This window comes from Aythya fuligula, chromosome 4 (genome assembly GCF_009819795.1).
Source record: "Aythya fuligula isolate bAytFul2 chromosome 4, bAytFul2.pri, whole genome shotgun sequence".
Classification (NCBI taxonomy): Eukaryota; Metazoa; Chordata; class Aves; order Anseriformes; family Anatidae; genus Aythya; species Aythya fuligula.
The window spans coordinates 4073448-4088374 of record NC_045562.1 but is presented as its reverse complement, the minus strand read 5'-3'; the positions used below and the strand labels follow the sequence as shown (position 1 = coordinate 4088374).

General features: G+C 41.2%; 1 protein-coding gene across 1 annotated transcript in view; it reads left to right on the top strand.

The window, feature by feature from the left end:
* ENPEP (glutamyl aminopeptidase) overlaps positions 1–13350 on the top strand; it is a 33655-nt gene extending 20305 nt beyond the window's left edge. The window contains exons 8-20 of the mRNA XM_032187297.1: positions 750–815; positions 2675–2740; positions 3659–3810; positions 7249–7328; positions 7682–7809; positions 7925–7980; positions 8811–8961; positions 9733–9806; positions 9914–10015; positions 10130–10300; positions 11790–11930; positions 12872–12950; positions 13201–13350. Coding sequence (XP_032043188.1) covers positions 750–815; positions 2675–2740; positions 3659–3810; positions 7249–7328; positions 7682–7809; positions 7925–7980; positions 8811–8961; positions 9733–9806; positions 9914–10015; positions 10130–10300; positions 11790–11930; positions 12872–12950; positions 13201–13350 — 1416 coding nt within the window. The remainder of the gene's footprint in view (positions 1–749; positions 816–2674; positions 2741–3658; positions 3811–7248; positions 7329–7681; positions 7810–7924; positions 7981–8810; positions 8962–9732; positions 9807–9913; positions 10016–10129; positions 10301–11789; positions 11931–12871; positions 12951–13200) is intronic.
* The last annotated feature ends 1577 nt before the right edge of the window (positions 13351–14927 follow it).

The following is a 14927-nucleotide window of genomic DNA, read 5'->3' as shown; positions in this document are numbered from 1 at the left end:
GCTGCCCTTTGATTTAGTTGGGAAAATGAAAACATACTAATCTTAAAATGATATTTTGCATTTTAGAGTTGGGTTTGCATTGATTCTGTTTTTCCTCATTTGGTGCCTCTTCTGTTCTTTGTCCCACGTCTGTTTGCTTCTCGCTTCTGTATTCCCTTTGTTTCTTTCTTCTTTCAAGGTTGTAATTGTTTTATTGCCTCGACCCAAATAAGTCACTTCTCTGATCCCAATTCTACCCTGTTTCAGAGACAAAAGCTCTTACACTGGTCCTAAGCAAAGCTCATTCTGAATCTGGAGCTGGCTCCCCCAGCAAGTGGTGCCCCAGACTTGCAGCATTTTAGGAGTTCCCTACCTGCTGGGCACTCTGCAGAGCTCTCTTCCTTGCTCAGGCTGGATGGGGCTGGTTCCCCAGATGCCCTCGCTCCTGTTCTGTTGCAAGTGAAACAGGGAGCCCTGCTTGTACAAAGTGGCAGAGGAGTGGGACAGTTACCTCCAGCTGCAAGGCTCAGGGGTGGGCATCTGATCTCCTGAAAATACCAGCTCTCACACACAGAATTAATCTCCAGGTTTGGGCAGGCAGGCATGCAGTGCCAGGAAGGAGTTAGAGAAACCACTTCCTTAGTCAGATGGATGGTTTCTGCCTTGGCGTTATAAAACATTCATTCACATGTTGCTTTTTAGGTGACTGGGAATACAGTGCTAGAGCAGCATGGAATGACCTTCTCCCCTTTCTTTCCCTCTGTCCTCAGGGTGCATCGATTCTCAGGATGCTTCGAGACTGGATTACGCCGGAGCTCTTCCAGAAAGGGTGTCAGGTATGAGTGGCACCTAAACATAGCAGAAATGCAGCCCTTCCTCGGGTGGCAACAACAAAGCCTTTGTGCAAAAAGTCAACGCCAGAGGCTCTCTATCAGTAGCAGAAATATGTAACTCATTTCAGTACTGAGTGGACAATGCCAAGGGGACGCTCCGCACTCCCACAGAATGGGAACGGGAACTGCAGGAAGATCTGACAGCCCGTCAGTGAGGTCCTAAATCCATGACAGCCGATAATAGAGAAATTTCCTCAACCCCGCTGTTTGTCCTGCTGTCAGCTAGGATCCCCTCACTCAGCTGTAAAGCATGTCTGAAGCTTATATGGCCTCAGTCCTGCAATCCACCCAAGCCCAATATGCAGGGAGACTCTTGCAGATGGAGGATCATCCAGGCCCTAAGACCTGACGGAGCACCCTGGCCCAGAGAGCAGAATTAAAATGTGGTGATATAAAATTACAGAAATTAAAAATGGGATAAAGGGGCCCCCTGAGAGGTAATCCCATCCTCTGAATCAACACCTAACATCCCTGAAAAGTTACAGTGCAGATTTACCAAACTTGCTCTTAGTGACCTCCTTCTAGAAAACACTTTTTTTGGCCATAACAGGAAACTTGCGTTTTCCTTGTATTTTTTCCTTTCATATATTCAGTCAGGACAGCTCTACAGTATGGGAAAGTGCAGCCACCTTGTCCACAAAAGACAAATACTTCCTCTTTACTCAGAGCTTCCAAGAACACAAAAGCAGGTAGCTGTGGCTAACAGTGAGACAAACAGCACCATCTACTGACTAAACCTCACCAGGATCCAGTTAACAGGGTAGGAAAGCACACTTAACGACAGGCAGGTAAGGCTCAAGACAGGAACAGTGTTTAGGATGGACAGACACTTACCTAAATACCATTTTTCCTCGTAATGGCCAGTTTGATCCCAGCTTAGAGGTGACCAGCCTGTCCTGCTACAGGAGTCCACAGGTCGTGAACCCTGCAATAGCTGCCTCCTCCTAACAACCTCTTTTGTTAGACAGAAATTTGCAACAGAATACACTGGTGTCCATTCAAATAAAACGCAAAGAACTCTTCAAGTACAAATATGTGAGTCACACTGGAACTTGCTGGCTTGCAGCATTACGGGATACACTGGAAGGCAAAGGAGCTTTATCGGATGAATGTGGATCCATTTAACCTCCCACGGTAGCACAGAGTAGATGTGCTGGGGAGCTTTATGCACCCTGACAGAAATATCTCTTCAGTGAGCAACTTTATCTTCCCTCATGGCACTTTGGTCTTTGCTGGTTTTCTCTTTGAGATGGACATATTTAAAACAATAGTTCATAAGAAGTGAAGTTGTCTCCTGGGAAATTGATGTATTTATGTCTGTGTGTGTGTAAAAATCAATCATACCATATTATGAGTGATTTAAAACATTTCAATACTTTCCCACCTACAACATTATCACTAGGAAATACTTTTTATTCAACAGAATGACCTTTTCAGTATTTCTCTGAGGAACTTCTCCATGTTTTCAGCATATGCAAAGCTACAAGGATTGCTTAAAGCAACTGTCTGTCTCCTGAACTTAACAAATTAAGACAACAGATTTTTTTAATATTATTAATATTTATTTTTTTTAGAACAGCCTAAAATATTTGTAGCATATCCTACACGAACCCTGTGTGGTGAAAGTTGCTGGTAAAGACAGAGAAATACACCAGTGTATTAGTAACTCAAAGTCCCTCTGGGTTCAACACACTACCCCCAAAGATATTCTGTACAACTGATCCTATTTGAATGTGTGTATTGTTTTCATAGGAGAAGAAAACGAGCTGATAGTATTTTCACAATCTTCTACCTCTCTCTAGGTATATTTGCAGAACCACCATTTCCAGAACGCCAAGACAGAGGATTTTTGGGCAGCTCTGGAATCGGTATGTTTTGCGGCAATCAAACCCCACTAATACAAGCTTCATATCTCACCCTGCTGATTTCAATTTCCCAACCTTTTTTTTTTTTTTTTTTTTTTTATTCTGTAGCTCTTCTGTCAATGAGCGATCACAAGCTAGGCAGCTTCTCAGTATATTCCAACACAACTCATTTCTAGCAAGTATAAATTATTTCTTCAGTTTTGTCAGAAGAGTGTGAGGAGTGGTGTAAGAAAAAAAGAAGGAGGTCTTGTTAACAAACGGACTGCTTCTGTAGCATCTCCCCTCCAGTCCAAACTCATTTGATGGGTGAAAACACTCCACATTCACCACACACTTACAGCCCATATTTCCCTTCATCTCTAACAAGAGTCATCAGTTTGAAAGCTCTCAACAGTATCCATTACCAAGAAGTTTTGGTGCTTGTCTCTTTCTGCTATTTCCTTTTTTTTTTTTTTTTTTTTCTTTTTTGTTTTGTCTGGACTTTTCCTTTCCATCTATCTCAGTGGCAGCTTTCTCCAACTCCTGTCTCCAGTGTAGAAGTTTGTGCTCCACAGTAGGGATCAAATTTGATATCACTGTAGCTGCTGGTGATAATAATGTCTTCTCCTTCACACTCAAAACAGGGTATGCTGCAAGGTAACTTCTGGCATTGAAGAAAAGGCTCTTTATATCCTTTCTGACCTCTTCTGTTCCTTCCTCAGAAAAAAATGAGAGACTAAGAGTGTGCCTCAGAAGACATTCACTATTTCTTGTCTGCGTTAGTAGCTAGTCTCCTTTCCTTGTACTTCTCATTTGCGCTGGCTGTGCTCAAGTTTCTAGATCATTCCTTCTTTCAGAGATTGTTTTGTTGTTTTTGCTGTTGTTTTTTCCTCTTTGGCCTGAGTTTGCTTTTTCACTGCAACCTTCTCCCACCATTCACAGACCAGTAATAAAGCTGTGAGCGAAGTCATGGACACATGGACTAGGCAGATGGGCTACCCTGTACTGGAGATGGGAAGTAATTCAGTATTCAGCCAGAAACGTTTTCTCTTGGATCCCAGTGCAGATCCTTCTTCTCCTCCCTCTGATCTGGGGTAAGAGCCTACTGTAAATGTCTGTCCAAACCAGTTAGAAATACTGTACGTACCCTCTCTTACTGATGGGAAAGTAGGCATTTTAATACACATTATTGGTAAACTTACTCTCAGAGCTTGTTTTTAAAAGAAACTAACAGGAATTCAGATGCAAATATTTCAAATTTAGCATGACATCAGACCTTTTTTCAGGGCTTCATTCTCAAACACAGCAGAGTGAAACTGGACAGGGTCTCTCACAAGATCTCAGTCCTATGCATGGACAGCTCAGATGACTGCAAGGCATCTACTGAGCAACTACAAATTACTGTCTGCCAGAACAAAGGAAAATGGCACAAAATTGTCTTTGCCCAGAAACCAGATACCATGAACCACGTATCTTAGACCATGAAAGCTTATTCCTTTTCTGGTATGGCAGGGGATGTACAATATATCACAGTACAGGGTCTTCTCTACATCTTTTAAAAACATGAATTACTGCAAAATAGCTGGTCATGTATAAATGATACGAAACCTCATTAAGAGCTGTTTTTTTCCTCCTGTTTAGTTCGGGATGGTTTTGTTTAATTTTAACCATATAAACAATAGTCAAAAATAGCTTTCTCAGACTTAATGCATCCAGACAACCAGCTCTAGATATACATCTACCCTCTTCAAGACAGCTGGGATACTGAAGAGAAGCATATTTATTAATTACCAGATGACCAACTTAAGGGGAGATGAACCCTGCCTGTGGGGTGGTGGAACAGCATGGAAAAATGATTCTGCTACACCATAGCATTAACCGAGTTACTGTTCCAAGCTGCCATTGTGTATATTCTTAGCCAGCCTCAATTTTGAGGCAATGCAACTTTGCTAATGCTTCAGTGAAAAAGATTCAAATTACCCCACATTAGGAAAGTTTTGCTCATTCCTTGAACTAGCCCCATACAACTAAACCAGTAAAAATTGCATGTATGAACACGAACCAAGTCAACCCAAATGCATTTCCCACTAGCTTCTACTAGTTATTTTAATACAAAGAGCAAGAACAATGAGAAAGCAAAGAAACAATTGTGTTTCTGCTTTAAAAGAAAACACTTGAGCAATGGGAAGGCCCATGGCATTGGCAGTTTTGGATAGGTATCAAAAGAGTCGGGATGAGATTATTAACCAAGCATTTGCAATGTTGTACTTCTCCCAACACAAGCAGAAAAGTTTGCTGGTTTTGAAGCACTACTAGCTGCAAACTCCAGCCCTGTGCCAGATGAAGACTGATGTTACAGACTATTCAAACAAAAATTACCTCTTTGTGTTAAAAATCTTGACTTATTGCACTATGCTCTGAGATAGTAAACTCAGAAATCTGACTTTTGCCTGACTTCGGGACTTACAGTACCTTGCCATTTGTTATTTTTTGAGAAGAAATCCCAGCATGGTTCCTACCTTAACCTGTCAAGAACCTGAGCTGTGCACTGCGCCTGCCATTTCTAAAGCAATAGGGAAATTTGATTCTCAATGTGCAGTTTTTATAAATGACTTAGAAATGAAATGCAGTAATAATACATATCAGTATGCTGATATTATCTATCCTGGGACAGAGTTACTCCCTTGCCTAAAAGTCCATTGAAAGTCATTACCTCCTCCTTCAACCCTCGGAGATGAGAGTGAGAAAGGTTTTAAAGAGATCCTACCCCAGATGGGGCCAGCCCACTTCACATCTGGATGCAGGGTTTTGATTTAAGCAGTGAAGACTCCAAGTCTTGTATATGCTTTATTCTCTGAACCCTGCAGGGATGGTATCATAAGCTGCCTGCTTGTTTCCAGTTTGTTTGGTTTGAAAGAGTCCTCTGCTGCATGCTGGCACTCAAAAGAAATAGAAGTTTGAAAGCTTGTGCTCGTACAATAGTGCTGCTGGGCAAATATGTAGCTGCAGCATAGCATGTCAGGAACACGTCCTCAATGTGCACAATTAAGAGGACATAGCTGTTGTATCCGATGTTCAGGAAAAGTATTTATGCATGTAATCTCGAGAACATGCAAAGAAAGCTAAATAAAATCCCCACTACTAAATGCATTTCCAAGCGCTTTTTTTTTTTTTTTTTTTTTTTTTTGTCTTTTATGGGCTTTCTCCCGAGGAAACACAATACTGAGGCTTCTGGCCAAACAATAACCTTTCAAAATTCCACAGCAGTAAGCTCCATAAGAGTACTAGTAAAAACTCGAAGTGTATAAATCTGTTAAAATGTTTTTGTTTAGAAGATACAAAACAATAGCTGATGTTTCTTCCTGGAGGCAGCAGGAGATGCCATAACCCTCATTTTGGTATTTCCTAGAAGTTAATGACCAGTCACTTAATCCAGGGCTGTAAAGAAGGCTCACGTTTCCCTGTAGCAGTTGTCACCAGGGCACTTCAGATGGAATAAATATCCCCTTGGGATGGACTGTAATGTTCTAACATGGAACAAAATAGCTTATTAATTTTAGCAGCCCTATGTAGGTGGCACTGCAGGTGTGCCCATGGCTTGCTCTGCTCTCCTAGTTCTCTGACTGTCCGGGCATACTCTTGGTCAGGCTGCGCTTACAGCCCAAATGTCTAAGCGTTGGGCTGTCCTCACTCAGCTTGGACACATGGCATAGCCCAGGCTGAGAAGCCTGCACTTGGCCACTGGGGGTGTTTGTGGAATTGAGGAGCAAGAGGTAAGGTCACATTTGGCCCTCAGTCCTTTACAGTCAAGGAATTATGGTTGTCTCAGAGAAGGAGAAGAGAGAGGAAATGGCAAGAGGTCTTACTGACTGTGCAGCAGTGGTTGCTCAAGCTCTTTCAGTTTTCCCATCTGTAAAAAGGGTTTAATAACACTTAACCACTTGTTTCAGGTGCGCGTTATAAAGGTTATCTGGTGTCTGCAGAGAGCCCTAGCCATATTAACACTGACATGAACCATCCACATATAATCATCTTTTACTAAATTAATTGGTGTGTGCCCTGCTAGATTATTATCTGATATGACATACAGATACTACTTAAAGCTGCGTGTTCCAGAGTTATGATAATAAACTACACAGTAGAGTACACCAGAAATTCATCCATACAATCTCTCTCTGATTACAGGTAATTACTCTCTCCAGCACTGTTACCAAGAGACAAGAATGATGTATTCTGAACTTCCCTAGCAGTTCCATTGATTAAAAAAATAATAAAATAAAATTAAATTAAAAAAAAAAAAAAGAGAGAGAGAGAGAGAATCTGGCAGATTGTGCCGACACATAATCAAAAAAAAAAAAAAAAAGCTGGGGTTTACAAGGGGTATTTGGTATATTTATATGTGCATAAATACACAGTTGGCTTCATAAAACATGGTGCACGCATTAAGCCCATTAGAAGCATACACTGGAGTTTTATTTTTAGCATTTGATTTCAAATGTCATTTGATTCTTTTTCCCTTTAAATAATTTCAGTTACAAATGGAATATACCAGTGAAATGGGGACTGGGGAATTCAACAAATTATACTTTGTACAACTCATCAGATTCTGCAGGTAAACTTCCCCTACTCTTTTACTAGCAATGCCCTGATAAAGCTTTTCAATGTCAATCTTCAGCCTAATCACAGAGCTCTCCTTTTTAAATTTAAAAACTAGCTAGCCCCAAGTAATTACCACAATTCACTATTCTAACACAAATGCTGGTATCCATTAATGTCTATAATAACTCATCTTTCCTCTCAGCCATTTATAATAACAATAATTATAATTATAATAATTATAATTGAGGTTTGGATCTTATTTTGATGTTCATTGAAACCAAATACTACTTTTGGAGCCAAGACATCTCCACTAAGTCCTATGCCGTATAAGACACACAATCTGATCACTGTTGGTTTGTTTTGCAGGAATTACAATAACATCATCTCCCAATTCTTTTGTGAACGTGAATCCAGACCACATTGGATTTTATCGTGTGAATTATGATAATCAAACCTGGACCACGTTAAGCGCTCTTCTGCTCAACGGCCATGGCGTGAGTGTCGTACCATTAACTTGTCCGGTTGGTCTCTTACAGAAGTCTGTAGAGACGGTTTGTATCTGCAAATAATCTGTACATTCTTGATCACCCTCTTCCTCTTTTCATACAGAATTTATCAACTGCTAGCCGTGCAGGGATTTTGGATGATGCCTTTTCGTTAGCAAGGTAAACTAATGCCCCGCAGAGACTTCAACACAGTTTTTACACTTTCCATTGCCTCTTAGAATTAATTTGAATTAAACTTAGAATTAACTTAGGATTAACTAGAATTTAATTGAAAGAAAAATTCTGATTTTTTTTACATTTTGTTTTGTTTTGTTTTGTTTTTACTTATATTGTCATTTCAAAAGAACAAATACAGTATGCATTGGTAACTTGCAGTACCAACATAGTCGAGAGAAATGCTTCCTCTCTCCTCAGTGGAAGAAAAAGGAGGAGTTCTTAGAAAGGGGTGCTTTTGCCATGTAGGAAGCAATAACAAAAGCACTCCAGAAGAAGCCAGGTGTCCAGAAAATCAGAGGTATGCCTACGAGGCACAGCATGGCATTAGGAAATTCCCACCTCAGCTACCTTGTTTAGAAACTTGCTTAGAAACTTCTAGCTCTTGCTCCCAGCCATGCTGATGCAGATAAACTTTAGGTCATTAAGTCTGAAGCTCCTCAGCCTTTCAGGATGTCTCCAGAACTAGCCATTTCTGTTGTGGGACAGGATTTAATGTACTCAGTTGAGGGCTGCCCACTTGTGGGTGCACTGGGCTGCTGCACAACATGGGCAGCTTCTCATTACAGTGAGAGCTCCTGCAGTTAGGCATTGACCAACAGTGGTCCTCAGTGATCTCTTTGGAAAACGCGCTCCACATTACACACCAGACTGTTTCCCCCTGTCAAAATTTATTATTTCGGACCATCTAAAGTGAGTAGCCTTCTAGCATCTTAAAAGAAGCAAGTTCTCCAGATTCATTAAAATAACAGAAGTTATGTTTTCTCCTTCCTTAGAGCTGGACTTGTGAGTTACTCTGTTCCCCTGGAGCTCACAAAATACTTAACAAATGAAGAAGACTATTTACCTTGGCAAAGAGTTATATCATCTGTAACTTACATCGCAAATATGCTTGAAGACGAAACAGATCTCTATCCCAAGTTTCAGGTGATGAAGCAAAAATACATTCCTGCATGGCACTACTGGATCTGACAGTTCAGGATCTGTAATGGCAATAATATTGAAGTTCAAGTGATTTTCAATGTTGCTGAGCTATCAGGATTTACTTGTTGTTACTGTACTCAAAAAAGTGCTGAAAGCTGCTTAGTACCAGTCTCAGAATTACCTGGATCAATTCAAGTCTATGTACTTGGAGGAAAGAAATGATGCCTAATTATCCTTATAATCCATCACCATGAGCCATGATACAGTCATTTGTTTCTGAAGGCTGCCTGGCATCCACTAAATAAGGATGTATGGGGCAGCAAGATCTCTACTTTCCTCAGCACAAAGAACGGCTACATCTCAACTTGTCAGTCAGAAGGTTTGACAGTTGACCTGAAGCTGAACATGATTTAATGGTCACTAAGATAACTGTCTCCTGAACTCAGGAACTCAGGATTACCCCTGGGGAAAAAAAAAAAAAAAAAAAAAGTTTGGTTTTTATTTTGGAGCATGGGCAAAGTTCGAGAGAAGCAGACTCTGCCATTCTGACTGACTTTGCCCTTCAGTCCTACAAGCAAGAGTGTGTGAGCATGTTCACATTTGACATGCTGTGGTGATCTGGAAAGATTGTGTGTGTGTGTGTGTGTGTGTTCGTATTACTTTTTGTTTGAGAGATGCTAGTTCTGGGAAAATGAATGAGAATAACCTATAAAGATAAATATGCTGTTCTTTAATGAAATCTATACAAATAACCAAACTCTGTTTCTACCTCAGGAATATTTTCGCCATCTGGTAAAACCCATTGTGAATAAACTGGGCTGGAATGATTCTGGAGACCATTTGGAGAGGTTGAACAGTTTTTCTTTCTTTCTTTTTAATCATATTATTGATGGATTCAAAGAATGCTAAGCAGAAGGAATATTTCTCTCTCTCTTCCCCTCTCTTTCTTTTAAAGGCTTCTACGTGCATCTGTTCTTGACTTTGCATGCAGCATGAATGACCCAGAGTCTCTGGGCAATGCTTCTCAACAATTCGAGCAATGGCTACAAGGAACAACGTGAGAGCTCATGTTTTTTTGGGGGGGCTGGTGAATAACACTGCCTGTGACATGGTCACAGATCTCAAGCAGGGAAGGGAGAAGAATATTAAAGTGCTCTTTTCTTTATGCTAGCATTCCTGCAAACCTCCGACTCCTGGTATATCGCTATGGGATGCAGAACTCCGGCAATGAGTCATCGTGGAATTACATGTTCAACATGTACCAGAATACTTCATTAGCACAAGAAAAAGAAAAAATGCTGTATGGCCTGGCGTCAGTGCATAACATCAGCCTTTTGGACAGGTGATTTACATACACAAAGATTATGCTTTCCCTTGAGACGCAACTATTCACCGTTTGCTCCTTCACCTCTCCTCTCTCCTGTGCTGTCATTCTGTCAGATTACAGCATGAGGAATGCAACACGGTTTCAAGCAGTTATCTAACACCCCCCACTGAGATTGTACCATAGTAGAAAAAAAGCCTTGCTCCTTCGGTGGAAAGATGTTGAACATGTGGTTGTTGCTGCATGCGATCATCAGCCTTCAGCTTTTCCAGCAGTGCCTTCGTCCTGTGTAATTTTAGCTGCCTAATAGTTAGGCAGCAGGAGAAAAATGTTCTTCTACATCTCTTCTATAAAGAAAGGGAGGCAAGACTTACAGGGCATTGCTCATCCCAGACCAGGAAAGGGACTCAAAATCAAAGGGTACTGATGCACTGATGGGGAATCTGATTGCTGTGCCAGGCTGGTGCGGCTGTCAGAGTGGGCGAGCATCTCCCCTGGCTGTCACTCTGCATGGCCACACCAACTCCTTTAAGCTTATCTGATACCTTTGCGTGCAGTTGTACCACAGAACAGAGCCGCAGGCAAACATCTTCACTGGGACCATACCCCACTTCGCTGGAGCCCTGTCTAAATATCATAAAAAGGAGCAGTGTCTGCGTGAATGAGACCCAGGTTTAGACAAGATGAAACAAGGAAGTACAGGAGGTTCAGGAAGAGCAAATAGAAGAGTTAGAGTAATTAAAATAGAGGTAGGAGGCAGCTGTATTCATAAATTCTTGTGGCCACAAGAGCCATAACCTAAAGCCATTCTATAGGTAATCACTGACATGATGAAGACATGAATTAATTATCTAGATCAACCTAAATTTGCAGAAAATAAAGAATCCCTCCTAAAGCAGGGAAAATTTGGCTCTTAATTTATTATTAAAATACTAAGGGAGTGAAAAAGAACAAATGGGTTGACAAATTGTTCCTGGCACCTGCATATAGGAAAAAAAGAGACAAATCATAATCCCAACACATGACAGCCAAAGGCTCTGCTGCTGAGAAGCCATGAACATGCTCCTCATTGCCCTGCACACGTGAGTGCTGAGGGATCCCCCCTCTGTAGCCATCAAAACTGTTCATTAAAAAATAAAAATAAAAATAAAATAAAAGATTTGGGCTATTTTCAAGTAACTTAGAGGCATGAACTCTACTTCTTTTCTAAAGAGATGCTCAACTGTCCAGGTTACCTTCAATACTCTATGATCTCTTCATACAGTTTTCAACAGGTAGTTATGTTTTAGATTGGTGTACTTCACCATTAAAATGCTTTCGACAAAAATAATGTTCCTGCTTGGAAATGACTGTACATTGTGGTGGCAAATGCTTAAGAAACAAAGGCATTAGCACTGCATTATTTCTCTTTGTCATCAGTTAAGTCTGCATTGAAAGTATTAACTTATTATTTGCTTTCCCTGGTAACAACCATGAAAGGCACTGATTTTTATGGGATTTCCTTTAGGTATATAAAATATGTTTACGACACCAACTTCATCAAAAGACAAGATGTGTTCACAGTCCTGAGATACATCTCCTATAACACCTATGGGAAAACAATGGTCTGGGACTGGATTCGGCTTAACTGGGAATACTTAGTTGACAGGTACGCTAATGATCTCATGGAACAGTTTATGTCTATGGGCCTTCCTCTGTTGTCACTATACAGCCATAACCACTGGCCTCTACTTTTCTCTGGAAAGGCAAAGTTTGTGAGTTTCCTTTCATTTCTGTAAAAGTAAGCAGTTCTTATGCTCACCTGCTTTTCATAATGAAAACCGAAAGCATAACCAACACAATTATAGCCACCTTCTGTGAAAAAGTACTTGGCTGCTAACTCAAAAACCATTCTTTCCCTAAATGACCATTACCGATAAATGGTGATAGTAAGTATAGAAAGTTCCCTAAGCGTGTGGAAATCTCTTGTTTTTGCATGGAAATGCTCTGCAGTAGTCAGTCATGTCTCCACTCTGATGCAGAATTTTCCTTCTATTGATTTCATAATGAGAAGACAGTGTACAGAGCGGTAATTTTAGAATTAAAACCCTTCTGGTGTAACAGCAAGCAGCAGAAGGTACAGACAAGCAGTGGAAGTAATAACAAACCTCTTAGTTTTGCTCCTCCCTGCTGGAGTGACTTCCCTCTCCTTCCTTCCCCTTTCTAAGTGCTGGGTGAGGACACAGAAGCAGAACCCACCTGCTAGCCTAGAGCTGTGAACCAGACAGTGTATCACTAAGCAGTTCATTCCACAGCAGGAGATAGACCTGGAAGGACCAAAATGTCTTGAAACACCCAATTTCCAATGTGAGACAATAAACCATAAATTAAAATAATAATAATCCCCAAGAAGAAATCACCCCATTACTAGACTTGCTTGAGAACAGTATAGATATTCTCTAGGAGTACCACTTTTCACGTGTTTCCAAAAATGCTGAAATATGGGTGCATGTTTTATTATAGAGCTGTTAGAAGTTTAAGCTTCAGATAATTATTTCTGCCTTTTATTTAGAACAGCTTTGCATCAAACATTTTTTTTTTTCCCCCTAGGTTCACTATAAATGACAGAACCCTTGGCCGAATAGTAACCATCAGCCAAACCTTTAACACTGAACTCCAGCTTTGGCAGGTATGGTGCCAGCACTTCTCTTGGTTCTAAGCCATCACATTGTAAAAGCTACTGGTCAAAAAAGTGGACTTTTTATTCCCTAAGTATCTAGAGCAGTAGGAATTATTGTAAAGCTTTCCCACTGCTACTAGCTTGAGCTTAAATATCACTCTCACCCCCAGCTGCACTTGATCAGGTCCCGGTAAAATCCTACTTGCCCGATGGTGGCGTTATTTGCTTCATGCCAATTCTTTTTCTCTCTCTTTTCCAGATGGAAAATTTCTTTGAGAAATATCCTGATGCTGGGGCAGGAGAATCATCCCGGAGTCAGTCAATCGAGCAGGTGAAGACTAATATTCAATGGCTGAAAGATAACAAGGAGGAGATAAAAACATGGCTAAACTCATGGAAAAGCCCTTAAAGTCTTAGTTAAAAATACCAGGCCCTCATTCTGGGTGTGCAGATCCTCGGAGATATTTAGCAATGCGGATTTCTCACCTAGGCACCTTAGGGGACCAAGGTCTAATATTTTTTCTGCAGCCACTCAGGAGACCACTGCCAGAGCAATGTTTGTGTAGCAGCTGATCCTGGATCCTGCCAGCGCTTGTGCATATGAATAGCTTTATATTTTGAGAGATTCATTTGCCTGAATAAACAGGACAAACATTTCAAGTTACTCAAGGCAGAAATGATGGCAGAATCGGGGTCCTTGCTTATCAAGTGGCTCTCAGGCCTTCCATATACCACTCTGAAAACCTACTTTGTGGTTGATACAGAAGTACACCTACTACACTCAGGGATTCCTTTCCATGTGCACCTTGTGGGAGCTTTGTTCTGGAGAAAAGGGAATTAGGCAGTGATTTAAACTTTGTCTGAAAATCGCCCCCTATATTTATATTCATTAAAAACAAACAAAAAAAAATCTACATTTGGGATTTAGGTTTGCATTCTTGTCCTACAGAAAGGCCAGTTAAGCTTCCATCTCCATTGATTTTTGAAGTTTAACTACTGGTACGCAAGGGATCGATATTATCAGCTTCTTTTTCAATGTTATTATTTGGGATTCTGTAGCTTGGGGACGCTTGGGGAAGGGGTTGTCTTAGTTATTTTTTCCTTATTTCTAAATCTTGTCAAAAGAACTTGTGGCAGCCTTTACTGCAAACAAGACAGATGGTACTTGCTGTCTCTTTTCTTACGGAAAAATAAAATTTAGAAAATCTACCTGAAAGTCTCAGTCTCTTTCTAATGAAGTGGGAAAACTGAATGGCATACAGAAAAGCAGCCATTTCATAGCCCAGCTATGGGGTACATATAGCTTCAGTGACTTTTAAGGGGAAAACATTTACTCCCTCTGAGCTACGTCTTGACACCATACAGGCAGATGTGAGCATCAGCCCCTTCTCCCTGGTCTCCTGGGTGGAAAGGAGCAGCAGAAGGGAAGCAGCTGGAGCTTGAACGCCCTGGGAGCAGGACCACAAAGCATCTCCCCGTAGGTAGATCTGGGAGAGGTGAGGCACAGCTGTCTGGAAACTGCAGTGAGACGGGATGACAGAAGCACGGAAAAGCACTTCTCTTCCTTTTAGCCTGCGATGCTATGCAAAGGAAAAGCTGGAGATGCTGAAGAGGTGTCTCTGATGTACAGAAATGCTGGGGAACGAGCTCTGCCTGCCTTTGGGCTGCTGGTCTGCACAGCGGGCTCCAGAGAAGCACATATCCAGGTGGAAATAAACACTTTACCCTACTCCCCCAGGAGATTCAGGGCTGGTACAGTTTTGGGCCTCTCCCTAGATACCCAAACAGCTGCAACAAGCCCAGACTGATCTGGTGACCAAGTCAGCCATCCTGTCAAAGGAAAATGTCAGCAGCCATTTGCCTCCCACAAACAAAACATGACAGGATGCTGACTAACAGTGGTGACAACTGGCTACAGGCACCAGCTTCTCTTCAAGGCCAGGAGGCAGCAAAGGGCCAAGCAATTTCTGCCAGGTTTTCTTATTT